The sequence below is a fragment of the Trichechus manatus genome, unplaced genomic scaffold (assembly GCF_000243295.1).
Source record: "Trichechus manatus latirostris isolate Lorelei unplaced genomic scaffold, TriManLat1.0 scaffold00210, whole genome shotgun sequence".
Lineage (NCBI taxonomy): Eukaryota > Metazoa > Chordata > Mammalia > Sirenia > Trichechidae > Trichechus > Trichechus manatus.
The window spans coordinates 1,684,496-1,700,622 of record NW_004444146.1 but is presented as its reverse complement, the minus strand read 5'-3'; the positions used below and the strand labels follow the sequence as shown (position 1 = coordinate 1,700,622).

General features: G+C 37.7%; 1 protein-coding gene across 2 annotated transcripts in view; it reads right to left on the bottom strand.

Moving 5' to 3' along the window:
• MICU2 (mitochondrial calcium uptake 2) overlaps positions 1–16,127 on the bottom strand; it is a 199,437-nt gene that overhangs the window by 22,632 nt on the left and 160,678 nt on the right. For both annotated transcript variants that reach the window (XM_023742436.1, XM_023742437.1), the window contains exon 7: positions 9,633–9,698. In XM_023742436.1, coding sequence (XP_023598204.1) covers positions 9,633–9,698 — 66 coding nt within the window. The remainder of the gene's footprint in view (positions 1–9,632; positions 9,699–16,127) is intronic.

Here is a 16,127-nt window from a genome sequence, read left to right as displayed (position 1 = left end):
TGTGGAAAGAGATGATAGAAAACCTCAATATCATCAGTCAGAACAAGGCCAGGGGCTGACTGTGGGACAGACCATCAATTGCTCATATTCAAGTTCAAATTGAAGCTGAAGAAAATTAGAGCAAGTCCATGAGAGCCAAAGTACAACCTTGAGTATAGCCCACCTGAATTTAGAGACCATCTCAAGAATAGATCTGGTGCACTGAACATTAATGACCAAAGACAAGACGAGTTGTGGGATGACATCAAGAGCATCATACATGAAGAAAGCAAAAGGCCATTAAAAAGACAAAAGACTTAAATGGATGTCAAGAGAGACTGTGAAACTTGCTAAAGCAAACAGAAGAAATGATGAAGTAGAAGAGCTGAACAGATGATTTCAAAGGGTGGCTCAAGAAGACACAAGTAAAGTATTATAATGAAATGTGCAAAGACCTGGAGTTAGAAAATCAAAAGGGAAGAACACATTTGGCATTTCTCAAGCTCAAAGAATAGAAGAAAATATTCAAGCCTCAAGTTGCAATACGGAAGGATTGTATGGGCAAAATATTGAATGACGCAGGAAACAACAAAAGAAAATGAAAGGAATACACAGAGTCACTGTACCAAAAAGAATTGGTCAACGTTCAACCATTTCAGGAGGTAACATATGATCAAGAACTGATGGTATTAAAGGAAGAAGTCCAAGCTGCACTGAAAGCACTGCTGAAAAACAAGGTTCCAGGAATTGATGGAATATCAACTGAAACATTTCAACAAATGGATGCAATGCTGGAAGTACTCACTCATCTAAGCCAGCAAATCTGGAAGACAACCACCAGCCCAACCATCTGGAAGAGATCAATATTTGTGCCTGTTCCAAAGAAAGGTGATCCAACGGAATGCAGAAATTATTGACCAATATCATTGGATCACAAGCAAGTAAAATTTTGCTGAAGATCATTCAAAAGCAGTTGTGGCAGTACATGGATGGGGAACTGCCAGAAATTCAAGCCAGATTCAGAAAAAGACATGGAATGAGAGGTATCATTCTGACATCAGATGGATCTTGGCTGAAAGCAGAGGATACCAGAAAGATGCTTACCTGTGTTTGACTATGCAAAGGCATTCGACTGTGTGGATCATAACAAATTACGGATAACAATGAGAAGAATGGGAATTCCAGAACACTCAATTGTGTTCGTGAGGAACCTATACATAGACCAAAAGGCAGTCGTTAGAACAGAACAAGGGGATACTGTGTGGTTTAAAGTCAGGAGAGTGTGCGCCAGGGTTGTATCCTTTCACCACACTTATTCAATCTGTATGCTGAGCAATAATCCGAGAAGCTGGATTATATGAAGAAGAATGCGGCATCAGGTTTGGAGGAAGACTCATTGACAACCTGGGATACACTGATGACACAACTCTGCTTGCTGAAAGTGAAGAGGACTTGAAGCACTTACTGATGAAGATCAAAGACTACATTTTTAAAGGGTAAATCACACCAATGGATTATGGTTAACACAAGTGCTGATTTGGTTTTGTCTTTGCCACTTCTGACATTTTCCTATCTGACTGCAAGTGCACTCGGTGGAATTAGGAAAGTGATACCCTGGGTGTAAGGACAGCACCCTACATGAAGAAGCTGGCATCTGAATTGGCCTGCAGGTATGCTTCAGAACAATGGCATCATTAGGGTTGGTGTCCCCTCACCCGGTGCAGTAACTCTTGGTGTCATCCTCCGCCAGGGACTTCCGCCCAAACCTGACCATACAGAATCCTTAGTAATGTTCACTGTCAATTTTAATCATAGAATAATATGTGATATAGTTGTAAATTGTTTAAATGTATTATTTCTTAGATTATATGAATACTAACAACAAAATCATTTTGTAAAAACAATTAGCTATAACATTATATTACTATAATACATTACATTATACAATACTACATTAGTTATAACATTATTATATTAGTAACTGAGCAGAAGCCTTTTCTGATTTTTCTCCTTTTCCTTTAATTACTACTTCATTCTCAAGAAAGTTATTGATATAGGTTTAAAAATACTAATTATCACAACATTGTAGCTAAAATACCAGAAAATCTGACAAAATCAAAAACTATAAAAACACTGGCAGCAACAAAAACAACAGCGTGTGTGCGTAGGGTGCAGATGAAACCATGTGATTCAAAGCATCATTGTAATTGGGTAATAACGACACCTCTGAGCAGAGCACATTAAAAGGTTCAAAAGTAAATTGGCATAGTTTTAGCCTTGTAAGTATATTGATACATGTAAGCTGGGCTTATGAAAATGTTTTTGTTGGTATAACTAACTACAGGGATATTTTTATAAAAAATAATAAATTTCTGCTGAAATACTGAGAAGAAAAAGAAAAGAAAGATCAAAGACTACAGCCTTCAGTATGAATTTCACCTCAATATAAAACAAAAATCCTTACAACCGGACCAATAACATCATAATAAACAGAAAAAAGATTGAAGTTGTCAAGGATTTCATTTTACTTGGATCCACAATCAACACCTATGTAAGCAGCTGTCAAGAAATCCAACCACATATTGCACTGGGCAAATCTGCTACAAGAAGACCACTTTAAAGTGTTTAAAAAGCAAAGATTTTCACTTTGAGGACTAAGGTGCGCTTGACCCAAGGCACAGTATTTTCAATTGCCTCATATGCATGCAAAAACTGGACAATGAATAAGGAAGACTGAAGATGAACTGATGCTTTTGAATTATGGTGTTGGGGAAAAACACTGAATATACCATGGACTGCCAGAAGAACGAACAAATCTATCTTGAAAGAAGTACAGCCAGAATGCTCCTTAGAAGAGAGGATGGCGAGACTTTGTCTCACATACTTTGAATATGTTATCAGGAGGGCCAGTCTCTGGAGAAAGCTATCATGCTTGGTAAAGTAGAGGGTCAATGAAAAAGAGGAAGACCCTCAATGAGATAGACTAACACAGTGGCTGCAACAATGGGCTCAAACACTGCAAAGATTGTGAGGATGGCACAGGACTGGGCATGTTTTGTTCTGTTGTTCACAGAGTTGCTGTCTTAGTCTGGGTTCTCTAGAGAAGCAAAACCAGTGAAGTGTATAAATATATATATAGAGAGATTTATATCAAAGAAACAGCCCACGTGATTGTAGAGGCAGGAACGTCCCAAGTCCGTGGATCAGGATAGAGGCTTCTCCCTATTCGTGTAGCCGCAGGGGCTGGCAAACCCAAGATCGGCAGGTCGGAAAGCAGGGCTCTTGCTCACAGGCTGTGAAGACCGATGAATACCATGACTGGCAGGCAAGACTGTAACGCTACTCTTGATTCACACAGCTGCAAGGGCTGGTGAACCCAAGATCAGTAGGTCAGAGAGCAGGGCTCCGCTCACAGGCTGTGAAGATGGACGAATCTGATGATCAGCAGATAAGCTGACAGCTCAATTCCCAAGAACCGGAGATCAGATGAACAGGAAGCAGCCGCAGGATCCAAAGTGAGCAAAAAGCCAGAATGTCTGCTTGTATTCGGATGCAGGCCATACCGCCAAGGAAACTCCCTTTCAACTGATTGGCTACTCACAGCATATTCAGTCATGGGAGGGATCACATATAAACACTGATCAGAATCGACTTGACGGCATCTAACACAACATTTTATAGATACTATGAGAGTTTTTCTATAGACAATAACGGCATCTGTAAATAAGGACAATTTTATTTCTTTCTTTCCAATCTGAAGGCCTTTTATTTCCTTTACTTGCCTTTTGTAATGGCTAAAACTTCTAGCACTCTGTTGAATAAGAGCCGTGAGAGCAGATATTCTTGCCCTGTCTTGATCTTAGGGGGAAAAGCATTCAGTCTTTCACATTAAGTATATGAAAAAAATTTATAAAAACACCCTAATCTCCCTATTTAAGAATTACTGCTAACATAATGATGAACAGGGAGTCCCTGGGTGCTGCAAATGGTCAACGTGCTCAGCTGTTAACTGAGAGGTTGGCATTTTGAGTCTACCTAGAGATGCCTCGGAAGAAAGGTCTGACAATCTACTTAGGAAAATCAACCACTGCAAACTATGAAGTATAGTTCTATCTACTCTGACACACATGGGGTCACCATGAGTCAGACTTGAGTTGACGGCAAGTGGTTTAATGGTGAATAGACTTCCATAAATCTCTCTCTACAAACATCTAACGCAAACGTAATCACTATATACATGTTATGAAACTAGTTATTTTTTTTTTAGAGTGCAGCGCTTTCCATATAATGAATGTATATATACAGTCATGTGTTGCTTAACATCCACGATACGTTCTGTGAAATAGGACGTTACACGATTTGGACGTTGTGTGAACACTGTTACCGAACCCAGAAAGGTGGGTCCTTGTCTGGAGCACTCAGATTTGCCAATTATCTGGATACTGGTCTTTGAGAGAGAGAAAGCAGCTGTACTGCAATGTGCAGAGCAAGGAACTGGGAGGAAGTTCCTCAGATCCTGCTCGCCTGAGCTACGGGGAAGTGGCGCTTACATGTGATTTGGGCAGCAAGATGGCAGCTGCACAGGTGTACTGGGGAGGAAAAATTCTAGAAGGCAGCCAGGGAACAGGAGGAGACATGGTTATTGTCGGACATCTTGCCTCAGGATAGGGTCTGGGTGATGATTTTCCTTTTGATTCGTTCCACCTGTTGCTGAGTCAGCTGTTGAGGTCAATTAGCAGCCAAATCTGGCTTGGGTCAGTTTAAAGACTAATAGAAATTTACTGGCATTCAGAGGGTCAGGTCACACCATCATATTATATATAGGCAGTCCCCGGCCCCACCCGTTGTTCTACCCGCCTGAGGAGCAGGAGCAGCCTGGGCTCTGCAGATCCCGCTACTGCCTGCCCGCTGGACAAGGCCAGAGAGCTATATTCACTGGATACAAGAGGCAGGGCTTGCCGGGTGTGTGGCTGTGGGCTAGGCAGGGGCTGCGCTGGCAGGTGGACGAGGAGTTTGCGCATGTCCAGGGGCAGGGTGTGGGGAGGGTGCTGGGAAGGAAGGGGTGTGGGAGGGAGGGGGCATAGGAGGAGCGGGGTGCATGGGGAGGGGTGCAGAGAGGTGGCGGCAGAAGCTTGCAAGTTCCTTGGGACCTACGGGAGGAGTGGAAGAGCTGTGGCCGGTGCTGCCCTGCACCAGGAGTGGAAGGCTACAGGGCTACTGGGTAGTGGAGGAAGAGGTGCTGCAAGGATTGGGATACACCCTGGAGTTCTGCTGCTTTTTCACTCTGGGGGTTTGGGATCTTTGAAACCATTAGGGAGAAATAATAAACAAAAGGAGAACTGCTTTCCCTTTTAAAAAAAAAAAAATCTAGGGGACTTCGGATGTATATGTGGTTGGACACTGCCTGAACAGACGTTATCCGGTGCACGAATTGTACGGCATAACTTATAATGGCTGTATGTGCTGTTGTGTGTGTTTTTTTCTTTCTCTGTGTGTGACTGCCACATCTTTCTCCCTCAGAGAGGGTTCAAATTGGTGGGTTCAAACTGTCCACCTTTCAGTTAGCAGCCCAGTGCTTAACCACTATGCCACCAAGGCTGTTGAAGACAGCTCTAAGCAGTAGGAAATCCTACATCTGACATGTGAGCTAGCCAAGGCTGCCTGCCGTAATTGAATTAGGTCACTTCCTACTGATAAGATATTTAGGTTGTTTCCAAACATTGCTGTGAGAAATACTGTTAAATATTTATGTTGGCGTACTTGTTTAATTATCTTATAGATCAATTCCTAGAAGTGGAATTGCTAGGTCAAAAGGCATTTGCACTTAAATTTTGTTGGAAATGTTTGCACCACCACCAGTGTAGAAAAGTGCCCACTCCTTCATACCTTAGAAAACACAAAGGATTATCAATGTTTCTAATCTCTGCCAATCTGATAGAAAAATAAACAAAACAGGTCACTATTATTTCACCTTGAATTTCTTTGATTATTCATGTTCATTGGTCATTTGTATTTCTTCTGTTAATTGCCCATTCATGTTGTTTGCCTATTTTTCAATTGAGATATTTAGTCATACAAAAAATAAAAGTCAAATCTACCAGAATTTTCCTTTATGACTTCTGGAATAGAACTACATTACGTACCTCAAGAATATAAAAACATTTACCACATTTTCTTGTAGTACTTCCATGGTTTCATTTTTGACATTTAAATCTTTGATTCATCTGGAGTTTATTTTTATATAAGAAGTTGGATATAAATCCAGCAGTTAGTCATTCAGTCCATTAGTCATCCAAAAGGATGTAGTGAATGCCCATTATATGCCAGATACTATGTTAGGCCTTGGGGATTCATGGTTTTCCATTCATGTGAGATAGCTGGACATTAAATAAGTCATTAAAAATAGTAATTATAAGCATCAAAATGCTGGGACGAAGTACAGGGAGCTACGGGAGCATATAACAGGGTACCTGACTCACTTAGAGGCTCAGGCAAGTTTTCCTTGGGAAAATGGTATTTGCATTGAGACCTGAAGACCGAACAGAAGTTAACTAAGAAGTGGACATAAACATTCCAGACAGGGAGTATGTACAAAAGCCTGAAGGTGCAAAAGAACATGGTTCTTGCTCAAGAAATATGGGTGGGGTAGAGAAAGCAACACTAAGTATAACAGCAAACATTTATACAGTACTTAAGTGTTAAGTACAGTTCTAAAAGATTTAAATAAATTAACTTAATCCTCCAAATACCCCAAAGAGGTAGGTTACTGTTATTCTCATTTTACAAATGAGGAAATCAATGAAAAGAGAGGTTAACTCACTTGCCCAGGGCCACACAGCCACTAAGGGATGAAAGCAGCATTTGAACTTAGGCAGTTTGGCTTCAGAGTCTGTGTTCTTAATTGCTATTCTATACTGCAGAGGAAAGGAGTGTAGTATGAGGTTAGTGGCATGGTCAGGGCTGGATTACTCAGGTCCATAAGGATTTTTGAGATTATCCCAAGAGCAATGGCAAATGGCTGAAGAATTTTAAGGAGGGTAGTGATATGATACTTGTGCTTTTAAATCAGCCTGGCTATAATGTGAAAAATGAATTAGAAGAAGATTAAGAGTGGATGCAAGGAAATCAGTTAGGAGGCTACTGTAGTAGCTCAAGTGAGAAATGATGGTGTCCTAATTAAATGGTAGTAGTGGAAGCAGAGAAAAAAAGATGGATTTGAGAAATATTTAAGAGGTTGAACAGACAGACTTACTGACTAGCTGGACATGAAGAGTAAGAATTCAAGAACGACTTCTAGGTTTTTAGATTACTAAAAAGTAATTTGATAATTATTGTTTTCCTACTGATTTAAAATGTTACCTCTACGATATACTAATGTCCCTATGTGTTTGGGTTTATATTTTTTTTATTTCTCACCTATACCACTTTATCAATATCTGGTAAGACATCATTACTTGCATTTATACTCAGCTGCTGGGAGGTGATCTCTAAGATAAGAAGGTCTTTGTTTATCTGGGTGCCTGGAGCCACACCAAATAGTCTAATAACATAATTTAGGTTGGAGATTTTGGGTCATGTGGTATCAGCTGGACCTGGAGGGGCTGGAGACTAAGATCAGCCACACAGGTGGCCAACCAGGTTTACGTGACAAAGCCCCAGTGAAAACACTGGACACCAAGGCTCTGGTGAGCTTTCCTAGTTGGCATTACTCCACGTCTTTGTCACACAGTGTTGCCAGGTAAGTTAGTGCTGTCTGTGACTCCACTGGGAGAGAATAACGGGAAGCTCTGTGCGTGAACTTTTCTGGACTCTGTCCTAGGCATCTCTTCCCTTGGTTGATTTTAAATCTGTATCCTTTCACTATAATAAACCCTAACTATAACAGAAACCCTGGTGGCACAGTGGTTAAGTGCTACGGCTGCTAACCAAAAAAGGCTGGCAGTTCAAAGCCACCAGGCACTATAACAGCTATGAGTATGCAGCTCTCAGTGAGTTCTGTGGGCCCTTCCAGTGAATTATCGAACCGGAAGGTGATCCTGGTGACCCTGAAACTTCCAATGGTGTCAGAAATAAGAGAAGTCTTGGGGACCCCTGAATTCCACAGTTGGTGTCAGAAGTAGGGGTGGTCTTGTGGACTGTTTCCTAACTTCGCACAAGCTTAAAGAGAGGCATGATGCTTATATTCCAGAGGAGGACACAGACAAACAATTAAACAAACACGTGATAGGTGTTAAGATGGAAGACACACAGGATACCTACATCTAGGAAAAGGGAATACCATTCAAGGGCATGAATGTGAGAGAAAGAAGTCCAGTATAGGACTGTTCAAAGAAAATGAAATTAAAAAATAATTGTGATTTTAATCATAATTAAATTTGGTCTATATTTATAAAAAAAACAAACCAAACCAAACCCGTTGCTGTTGAGTGGATTCCGACTCACAGCAATCCTACAGGACAGAGAAGAACTGCCCCACAGGGTTTCCAAGGAGTGGCTGGTGGACTGGCACTGCCGACCTTTTGATTAGCTGTCGAACATTGTTTATAAAATAGTTACTATAAATATAAATGTGGATTTTAAATGCATTATCAGGAAAGGTTATAACAATTTACAGTCCCATCAGTACTTAATAAGCATGCCCATTGATCAAAATTGCAAAATTTGAAGCAGACACTCTTTGAAAGATAAAATGATTTAGAAATTTAAGAAAAATCTACTGGAAAGCATATTGTGGAATTAGAATTGATTGAAAGAATATGAACTGGAAATTTACTGACATACATTACTGGTGAGAATGAAAATCAATCTCTTTAGAAGTTATTTGTCAATGTTTATCAAAAGTTTATCAATAACTTCAAAAATGTTTGTGCCCTTGACCCAGCAATTCAACTTCTGGGAAACTATCTCAGATATATTCACAAACATGTGTGAAATGATGTAATTATAGGATTATTCATTGCAGCATTGTCTGTAATAGCAGAAGTGTCTTTCAAAAGAGGAACGGTTACAAAAACTGGTACATCCATACTATGAAGTACTATGCAGCCATTAAAAAGGAATGAGACATTCGGATGTATTACATGAAAAAAGGAAAGTGTGGAACAACGTATAATGTACTACTGTTTGTATAAAAAGGAAAAAAACATAGATATACTTATTTATTTACATACATGTTTACATATATATGTTATTGAACAACTTTTCTTTATCAATTACTGATTTTGGTGCCTTTACTGAAAATCAACTGACCATGTGAGTGTGGACTCTATTCTGGTTCTTTGATCTACTTGTCTATCCTCATGCCAGTATCACAATGTTATCACTACTGTAGCATGTAGTAAGTATTGATATAAAGTAGTGTAAGGTCTCCAGCTTTGTCCTTGTGTCTTAAGATTTATCTGGGTGTTGTAAGTCCCCACCTTTTACATACATGTAAATACTCTGGAAGAATACAAGGAAACTGACAGCACTAATTGCTCAGGGAGGGAAACCACGTGCCTCAGGGGAAAACTCTGCTCTATCTACATCCTCTAGTGCACCTTTTGAAGCCTGAACCATGTGAATGTAGCACATCTATTAAAAACATTAGAAAAATTAAATTACTAATAAATCTTATCAACTAGGAATACTTATATATATTTATTTGCACATACCTGGCATTCTGTTTCATTAGTTACAGTTGTCTTCAAGTCATCTTGTTTACTTATGATCTTCTGCAGCTAAAAAGATTGTAAACACAAGTTTACACATGTGGCTAGTGGATTTTTCAAAACAACCTAAAAACAGATCCCAAATGTTTATTATGAAAATATATACTAGTAATTTGTTAGACATTAACTTAAATTCTTTCTGCATTGTAACTTCTAATATCTTTATCTTTTTATTTCTTAGATTCTATAAGAATTAAAGAAGAAAACAGACATGAAAGTATTAATGTGATTATTATTATAGTTTGGCTCATTTTTTTCTCCTAAGAAAGCTAGCTTATCTAATACTTGCATGTTCTAAAAGTATCACTCTGTAAAAACTTCATGATTACCCTGGTCCTTCTTTCAAGAGAATATATATTCATAATTCATTTTTTCTACTGATAATTTTATCATTGATAGTTATGGCCATATTTTCAAGTACATAGTCTTAAAAAGTTATTTATGCCATACTCTTTCTTTCCTCTATATGTATTTAGTAAGCATTAAAATAATTTAAAGGCATTTCTACTAATTATAAAATTGTCAAAAAAAATTGTCAATACTACCTTGAAACTGAGTACATTAAAAAACTTACCTTTCAGAATCATTTGTACCAATCCTCATATGGAAAGCAACAACCAAAAAAAAAAGGAATTTAAAAAAATCAAATGTGCATGAAATCTTAAACTATGGATTCAAATCAGTTAGGTGAAAAATCTTTACCCAGTTTTTTATGGTAAAGTTTTGGTAATAGTTTGTGAATTGCTCCAATTAAATTCCAAATTAATTATCTCAAATTTAACTGCTTGTTCTAGGCAAATGGCTTACCTCTAGTTCTCTAAATCCCTCAGCCAAACTTTTCAACTCCTCTCAAGCTATGCATACTTGTTTAAGAAAAAAAGTTAAAAAATTTCATATTTATTTTATCTTTTATTTTTTAAGCTGAAATCAAATGGTATAATATCAAGTTCAATACCCTAACATTTATTCTTTTGCTTAATTCTTCCTCCCTCTAAAATTTTTTTTAATTATGGAAATTTAATACATAATTGTCAGTTATCTAATGCTGCTATAAAAGAAATACCACAAGTGGATGGCTTCAACAAACAGAATTTTATTCTCTCACAGTCTAGTAGGCTAGAAGTAAGAATTCAGGGCATCAACTCCATGGGAAGGCTTTCTTTCTCTGTCAGCTCTGGAGGAAGGTTCTTGTCATCAATATTCCCCTGGTCTAGGAGCTTGTCAGTGCAGGAACCCCTGGTTCAAAAGATGTGCTCTGCTCCTGGCCCTACTTTCTTAGTGGTATGAGGTCCCCCTGTCTCTCTGCTGGCTTCTCTCTTTTATTTCTCAAAAGAGAACGACTCAACCTAATCTGGTAGACTGAGTCCTGCCTCATTAACATAACTGCCTCTAATCCTGCCTCATTAACATCATAGAAGTAGGATTTACAACACATAGGAAAATCACATCAGATGACAAAATGGTGGACAATCACACAATACTGGGAATCACAGCCTAGCCAAGTTGACAGACATTTTTGGGGGACACAATTCAATCCATAAAAATAAACAAAGTAAACAGAATTCTATAATAAACCACCATATATGTATTGCTCGGCTTTGACAATTATTAATATTCTGCCATTCTTGGTTCATCTATACTTCAACCACTCCCCATCCTCCTCTTGATTATTATTATTTATAATTTTCCTTTCCAGGAAAAATTTACATACATTGAAATACATACATCTTAATCATACCGTTCTAACAAACAGATAGGAATAAGGGTTATCCATATTCTGATCACGGTGTAAAACATTCCCATTTTTCTCAGAAAGTTTCTTTGTGTCTCTTCCCAGTCAATCCTCTCTCCTTGCATTCCCACAGAGGCAGATTCAGAGTTCTGATTTTTTTTTTCCACCTAAATTAGTTTTGCCTTGTCTAGAACTTCAAATAAATGGAATCCAACAGTATACAGTCTTTTGTGTTTGCCTTCTTTTATGCATCATGTTTTTGAGATTAATCCATGTTGTTTTCCGTAACAGTAGTTTGTTCTTTCACCACTGGGTTGTATTCCATTGTATGAATATACCACCATTCATTCACTTGTAGATAGATGTTTGGTTGTCTCCAGTTTTTGACTACTATGAATATAGCTGCCATAAAGTGTTCTGTACAATTTTTTTTTTCATTTCTTTTAGATAACTACCTGGGAGGGTGTGATGTAAGACCTGAAATTAAGATGCAATTATTAATATTGCCTTGACATCTTTGGGTCTCACAGGGTCCCAAAGGCCTAATTTGTTCTTGCCAGATATGCTCCTCACCCAGCAGGAAAGGCTTTCCACCTGGCCAGTTCCCCTATGAGCTGGACCAGCTGCACTCCACTCAATTCTCAACCCAACAGGTTTCACTTCTCAGTCAGCCAATGGAATTATTCAAACAAGACAATAACATCCTCTTGTGGGAACCAGTGGTCACCCGACCCTCTTGTTACCACAAAGCCTGCCTCCCACATCCACTGGTTGTTCGCTCTGTTCCCAAGTACAATCCCTGTGTGGCCCTGTGTGGTGTGTGGTGTTCTCTTTCCAGGGTTGGGAGATAAGTTACTAATAAATTGCTGTCCATCTTATCTGTCCAGTGTCCGGTGTTGAGCATTTGGCCACCCTCATAACCCTAGGGCAAGAATTCATCCTTCATCAATGGGGTAAAAAGGAGACATATCAAACAGAGGGGAACATTTAGGTCTGTTTTACTTTATAAAAAACTGTCAAACCTTTTTTTCCAAAGTGGTTGTTACATTTCAATTCCCATCAGCAACTATGAAAATTCTGCCTACCCTAGATCTTGAAGATAGACTTTGTTTCCTTTCAGCAGCTTAGTTTTAGCTTTTGTTTATATTTATAACTCATCTAAAATAAATCTGTGTATATGGTGTGAGGTAAGGCTTATGACAACTCTTCCCCCATATGTATCTCCAGTTGTTCTAGTTTCATTTACTGAAAGACTTTTCTTTCTCCATTAATTGAGTTGGTGCCTTTACTGAAAATCAATAGACCATGTGAATGTGGACTCTTTATTCTGGTGTTTTGATCTAGTTGTTTATCCTTGTGCCAATATTACAATGTTATCATTACTGTAGTTTTGCAGTAAGTTTTGAAGTCAGGTAGTGTGAGGTCTCCAGCTTTGTCCTTGTTTCTTAAGATTTATTTGGGTGCTAAACCCCCAGCTTTTACATATACACTTTAAAATCAGCTTGTCATTTCTATTAAAAAACAAATTAAAAAAAAGGGCTGCTGAGATTTTGCTTAGGAAAGTTGAATCTTAAGACCAATTTGGAAAATCTAACATCTTAATGCTACTGAATCTTCTATTCCATTAACATGGTATACATTTATTTAGCCCTCCTTGTGTTTCTACCAATAATGTCTGAAGTTTTCAGTGCATATTTTGTTAAACGTATTTCTAATTATTTTATGTTATTTGATACCATTCTAAGTAGAACTGAGTTTAATTTCATTTTCCAACTGTTTGCGGCTAGTTTATGAAAATACAAATGATTTTTACATAGGATATTCTATCCAAAGACATTGCTAAATTCACTTATAGTTCTAGTATTTTTTGTTTTTGTTGTTGGCTCCTTAGGATTCTCTACATACAACCATGCTGTGAATAAGGTTAGGTTTATTACTTTCTTTCAAATGTTTGTACCTTTTATTTATTTTTCTTGAATTACTGTTATCTCTGAGACCTCCAGTAATATGTTGAATAGAAGTGAGAACATTCTTGCCTTCTTCCTGATCTTAAAGAGAAAAGTACTCAGTATTTCACCTTTTAGCAGGATTCTATTTTTAATTTTTTTTGTAAATGCCTTATATCAGATCGAGGAGGTTCTCTTGTATTCCTACTTTGCTGAGTTTTATCATAAAAGTATTTTGTTCTTTATTCTGTAAATATGATGGATTGCACTGATTGTTTTTAACTATTAAACTAATTTGTATTCCCTAGATAAATCTCACTTGATCATGATGTATTATTTTATATAGTGATTGATTTGATTTGCTCTATCTTGTTAAGTATGTTCGTGTCTTTGTTCATGAGGAACACTGGTTTATAATTTACTTTTTTTGTTAGGTCTTTGACAAGTTTTAGTTATCAGGGTTATACTGGTATCATAAAATAAGACAGTTGTGTTCCCTTTTCATATATTTCCTGAAAGCTTAAATGCTTGACAGGTATCAGCACTGAAACCATCTGGGCCTGGACATTTCTTTGTGGAGTTTTTTTTTTTTTAATACTGTGGTAAAAACATATATAACAAAATAGTTGCCATTTCAATACTTTTTACAAGTATAATTCTTGTGACATTGGTTAAATTCATCATCTTGTACAACCATCACCACTATCCATTTCCAAATTTTTCCACTACCATTAACAGTCAAGTGCTCCCTAAACAATGACTCCTCCTTCTCTCTACCTCTGGTAACGACTAATAAACTCTGGTGTCTACACATTAGTCTATTCTAGATATTTCATATAAGTGAGGTCAGATAATATTTGTCCTTCTGTGACTGACTTATTTCACTCAGCATGTCTTCAACGTTCATCCATGTTGTGGTGTATATCAGGACTTCATTTATCTTTTATGACTGAATAATATTCCACTGTATGTATGCACCACATCTTTTTTAACCATTCACCTGTTGATGGACATTTAGGGTTGTTTCCACTTTTTGACTATTGTGAATAGTGTTGCAATGAACATTGGTGTATAGGTTTGTTTGCATTCCTGCTTTCAATTCTTTTGGCTATATACTACGAACGGAATTGCTGGGTCATATGGTAATTCTATGTTAAACTGTTTTTTTTTTTGTTTTTTTTTGGTGTTTTTGTTTTTTCTACGTTAAACTTTTTGAGGAACCATCAAACTGTTTTCCACAGCGGCTACACCATTTTACAATCCCACCAGCAGTATCTCCACATTCTTGCTACCACCTGCTGTGTTCCATTTTTCTGATCAAAGACATCTTAGTAGGTGTGAAGTGATAACTCATTGTGGTTTTGATTTGCATATCCCTAATGACTAATGTCTGTCAGTGTGTCCTACTGTGGTGGCTTGCATGTTGCTATGATACTTGAAGCTTTGCCACTGGTGTTTTATATGTTTATCTTGTATCCTGAAACTTTGCTGAAATCTTCTATTAGTTCCAGTAGTTTTCTTTGGATACTTTGGGGTTTTCTGTATATAACAACATATCATCTGCAAATAGAGATACTTTGACTTCTTCCCTACCAATCTGGATGTCCTTTATTTCTTCTTCTAGCCTAACTGCTCTGGCTAGGACCTCCAGCACTATGTTGAATAAAAGTGGTGATAGAGGGCATCCTCGTCTCATTCCCGTTCTCAAGGGGAATGCTTTCAAACTCCCTTCATTTAGGATGATGTTGGCTGTTGGCTTTCTATAAATGTCCTTAATTATATTGAGGAATTTCCCTTCTATTCCTATTTTGTTGAGAGTTTCTATCATGAATGGGTGTTGGACTTTGTCAAATGCCTTTTCGGCATCGATTGATAAGATCATGTGGTTCTTGTCTTTTATTTATGTGATAGATTACATTGATTGTTTTTCTAATGTTGAACCATCCCTGCATACCTGGTATAAATCCCACTTGATCATGATGAACTATTTTTTGATATGTTGCTGAATTCTATTGGCTAGAATTTTGTTGAGGATTTTTGCGTCAATGTTCATGAGGGATACTGGTCTGTAATTTTCTTTTTTTGTGGTGTCTTTACCTGGTTTTGGTATCAGAGTTATGCTGGCTTCATAAAATGAGTTTGGGAGTATTCCATCCTTTTCTATGCTCTGAAATCCTTTCAGTAGAAGTGGTGTTAACTCTTCTCTGGAAGTTTGATAGAATTCTCCAGTGAAGCCATCCGGGCCAGGGCTTTTTTGTTGTTGGCAGTTTTTTAATTACATTTTCAATCTCTTCTTTTGTTATGGGTTTATTTAGTTGTTCTACTTCTGTTTGTGATAGCATAGGTAGGTAGTGAGTTTCTACAAATTTGTCCATTTCCTCTAGGTTTTCAAGTTTGTTAGAGTACAATTTTTCATAGTATTCTGTTACGATTCTTTTAGTTTCAGTTGGGTGTGTTGTGATATCACCCATCTCATTTCTTATATAGGTTATCTGCATCCTCTCCTGTTTTTCTTTTGTCAATTTGGCCAGTGGTTTATTGATTTTGTTGATCTTTTCAAAGAACAAGCTTTCAGTCTTGTTAACTCTTTCAATTGTTTTTCTATTCTCTATTTCATTTAATTCTGCTCTAATTCTTATTCTTTCCTTTCTTCTGGCACCTGAGGGCTTCTTTTGCTCCTCTCTTTCTACTTGTTCCAGTTGTAGGGTTAATGTTTTGATTATGGCCCTTTCTTCTTTTTGGATGTGTGCATTTATTGCT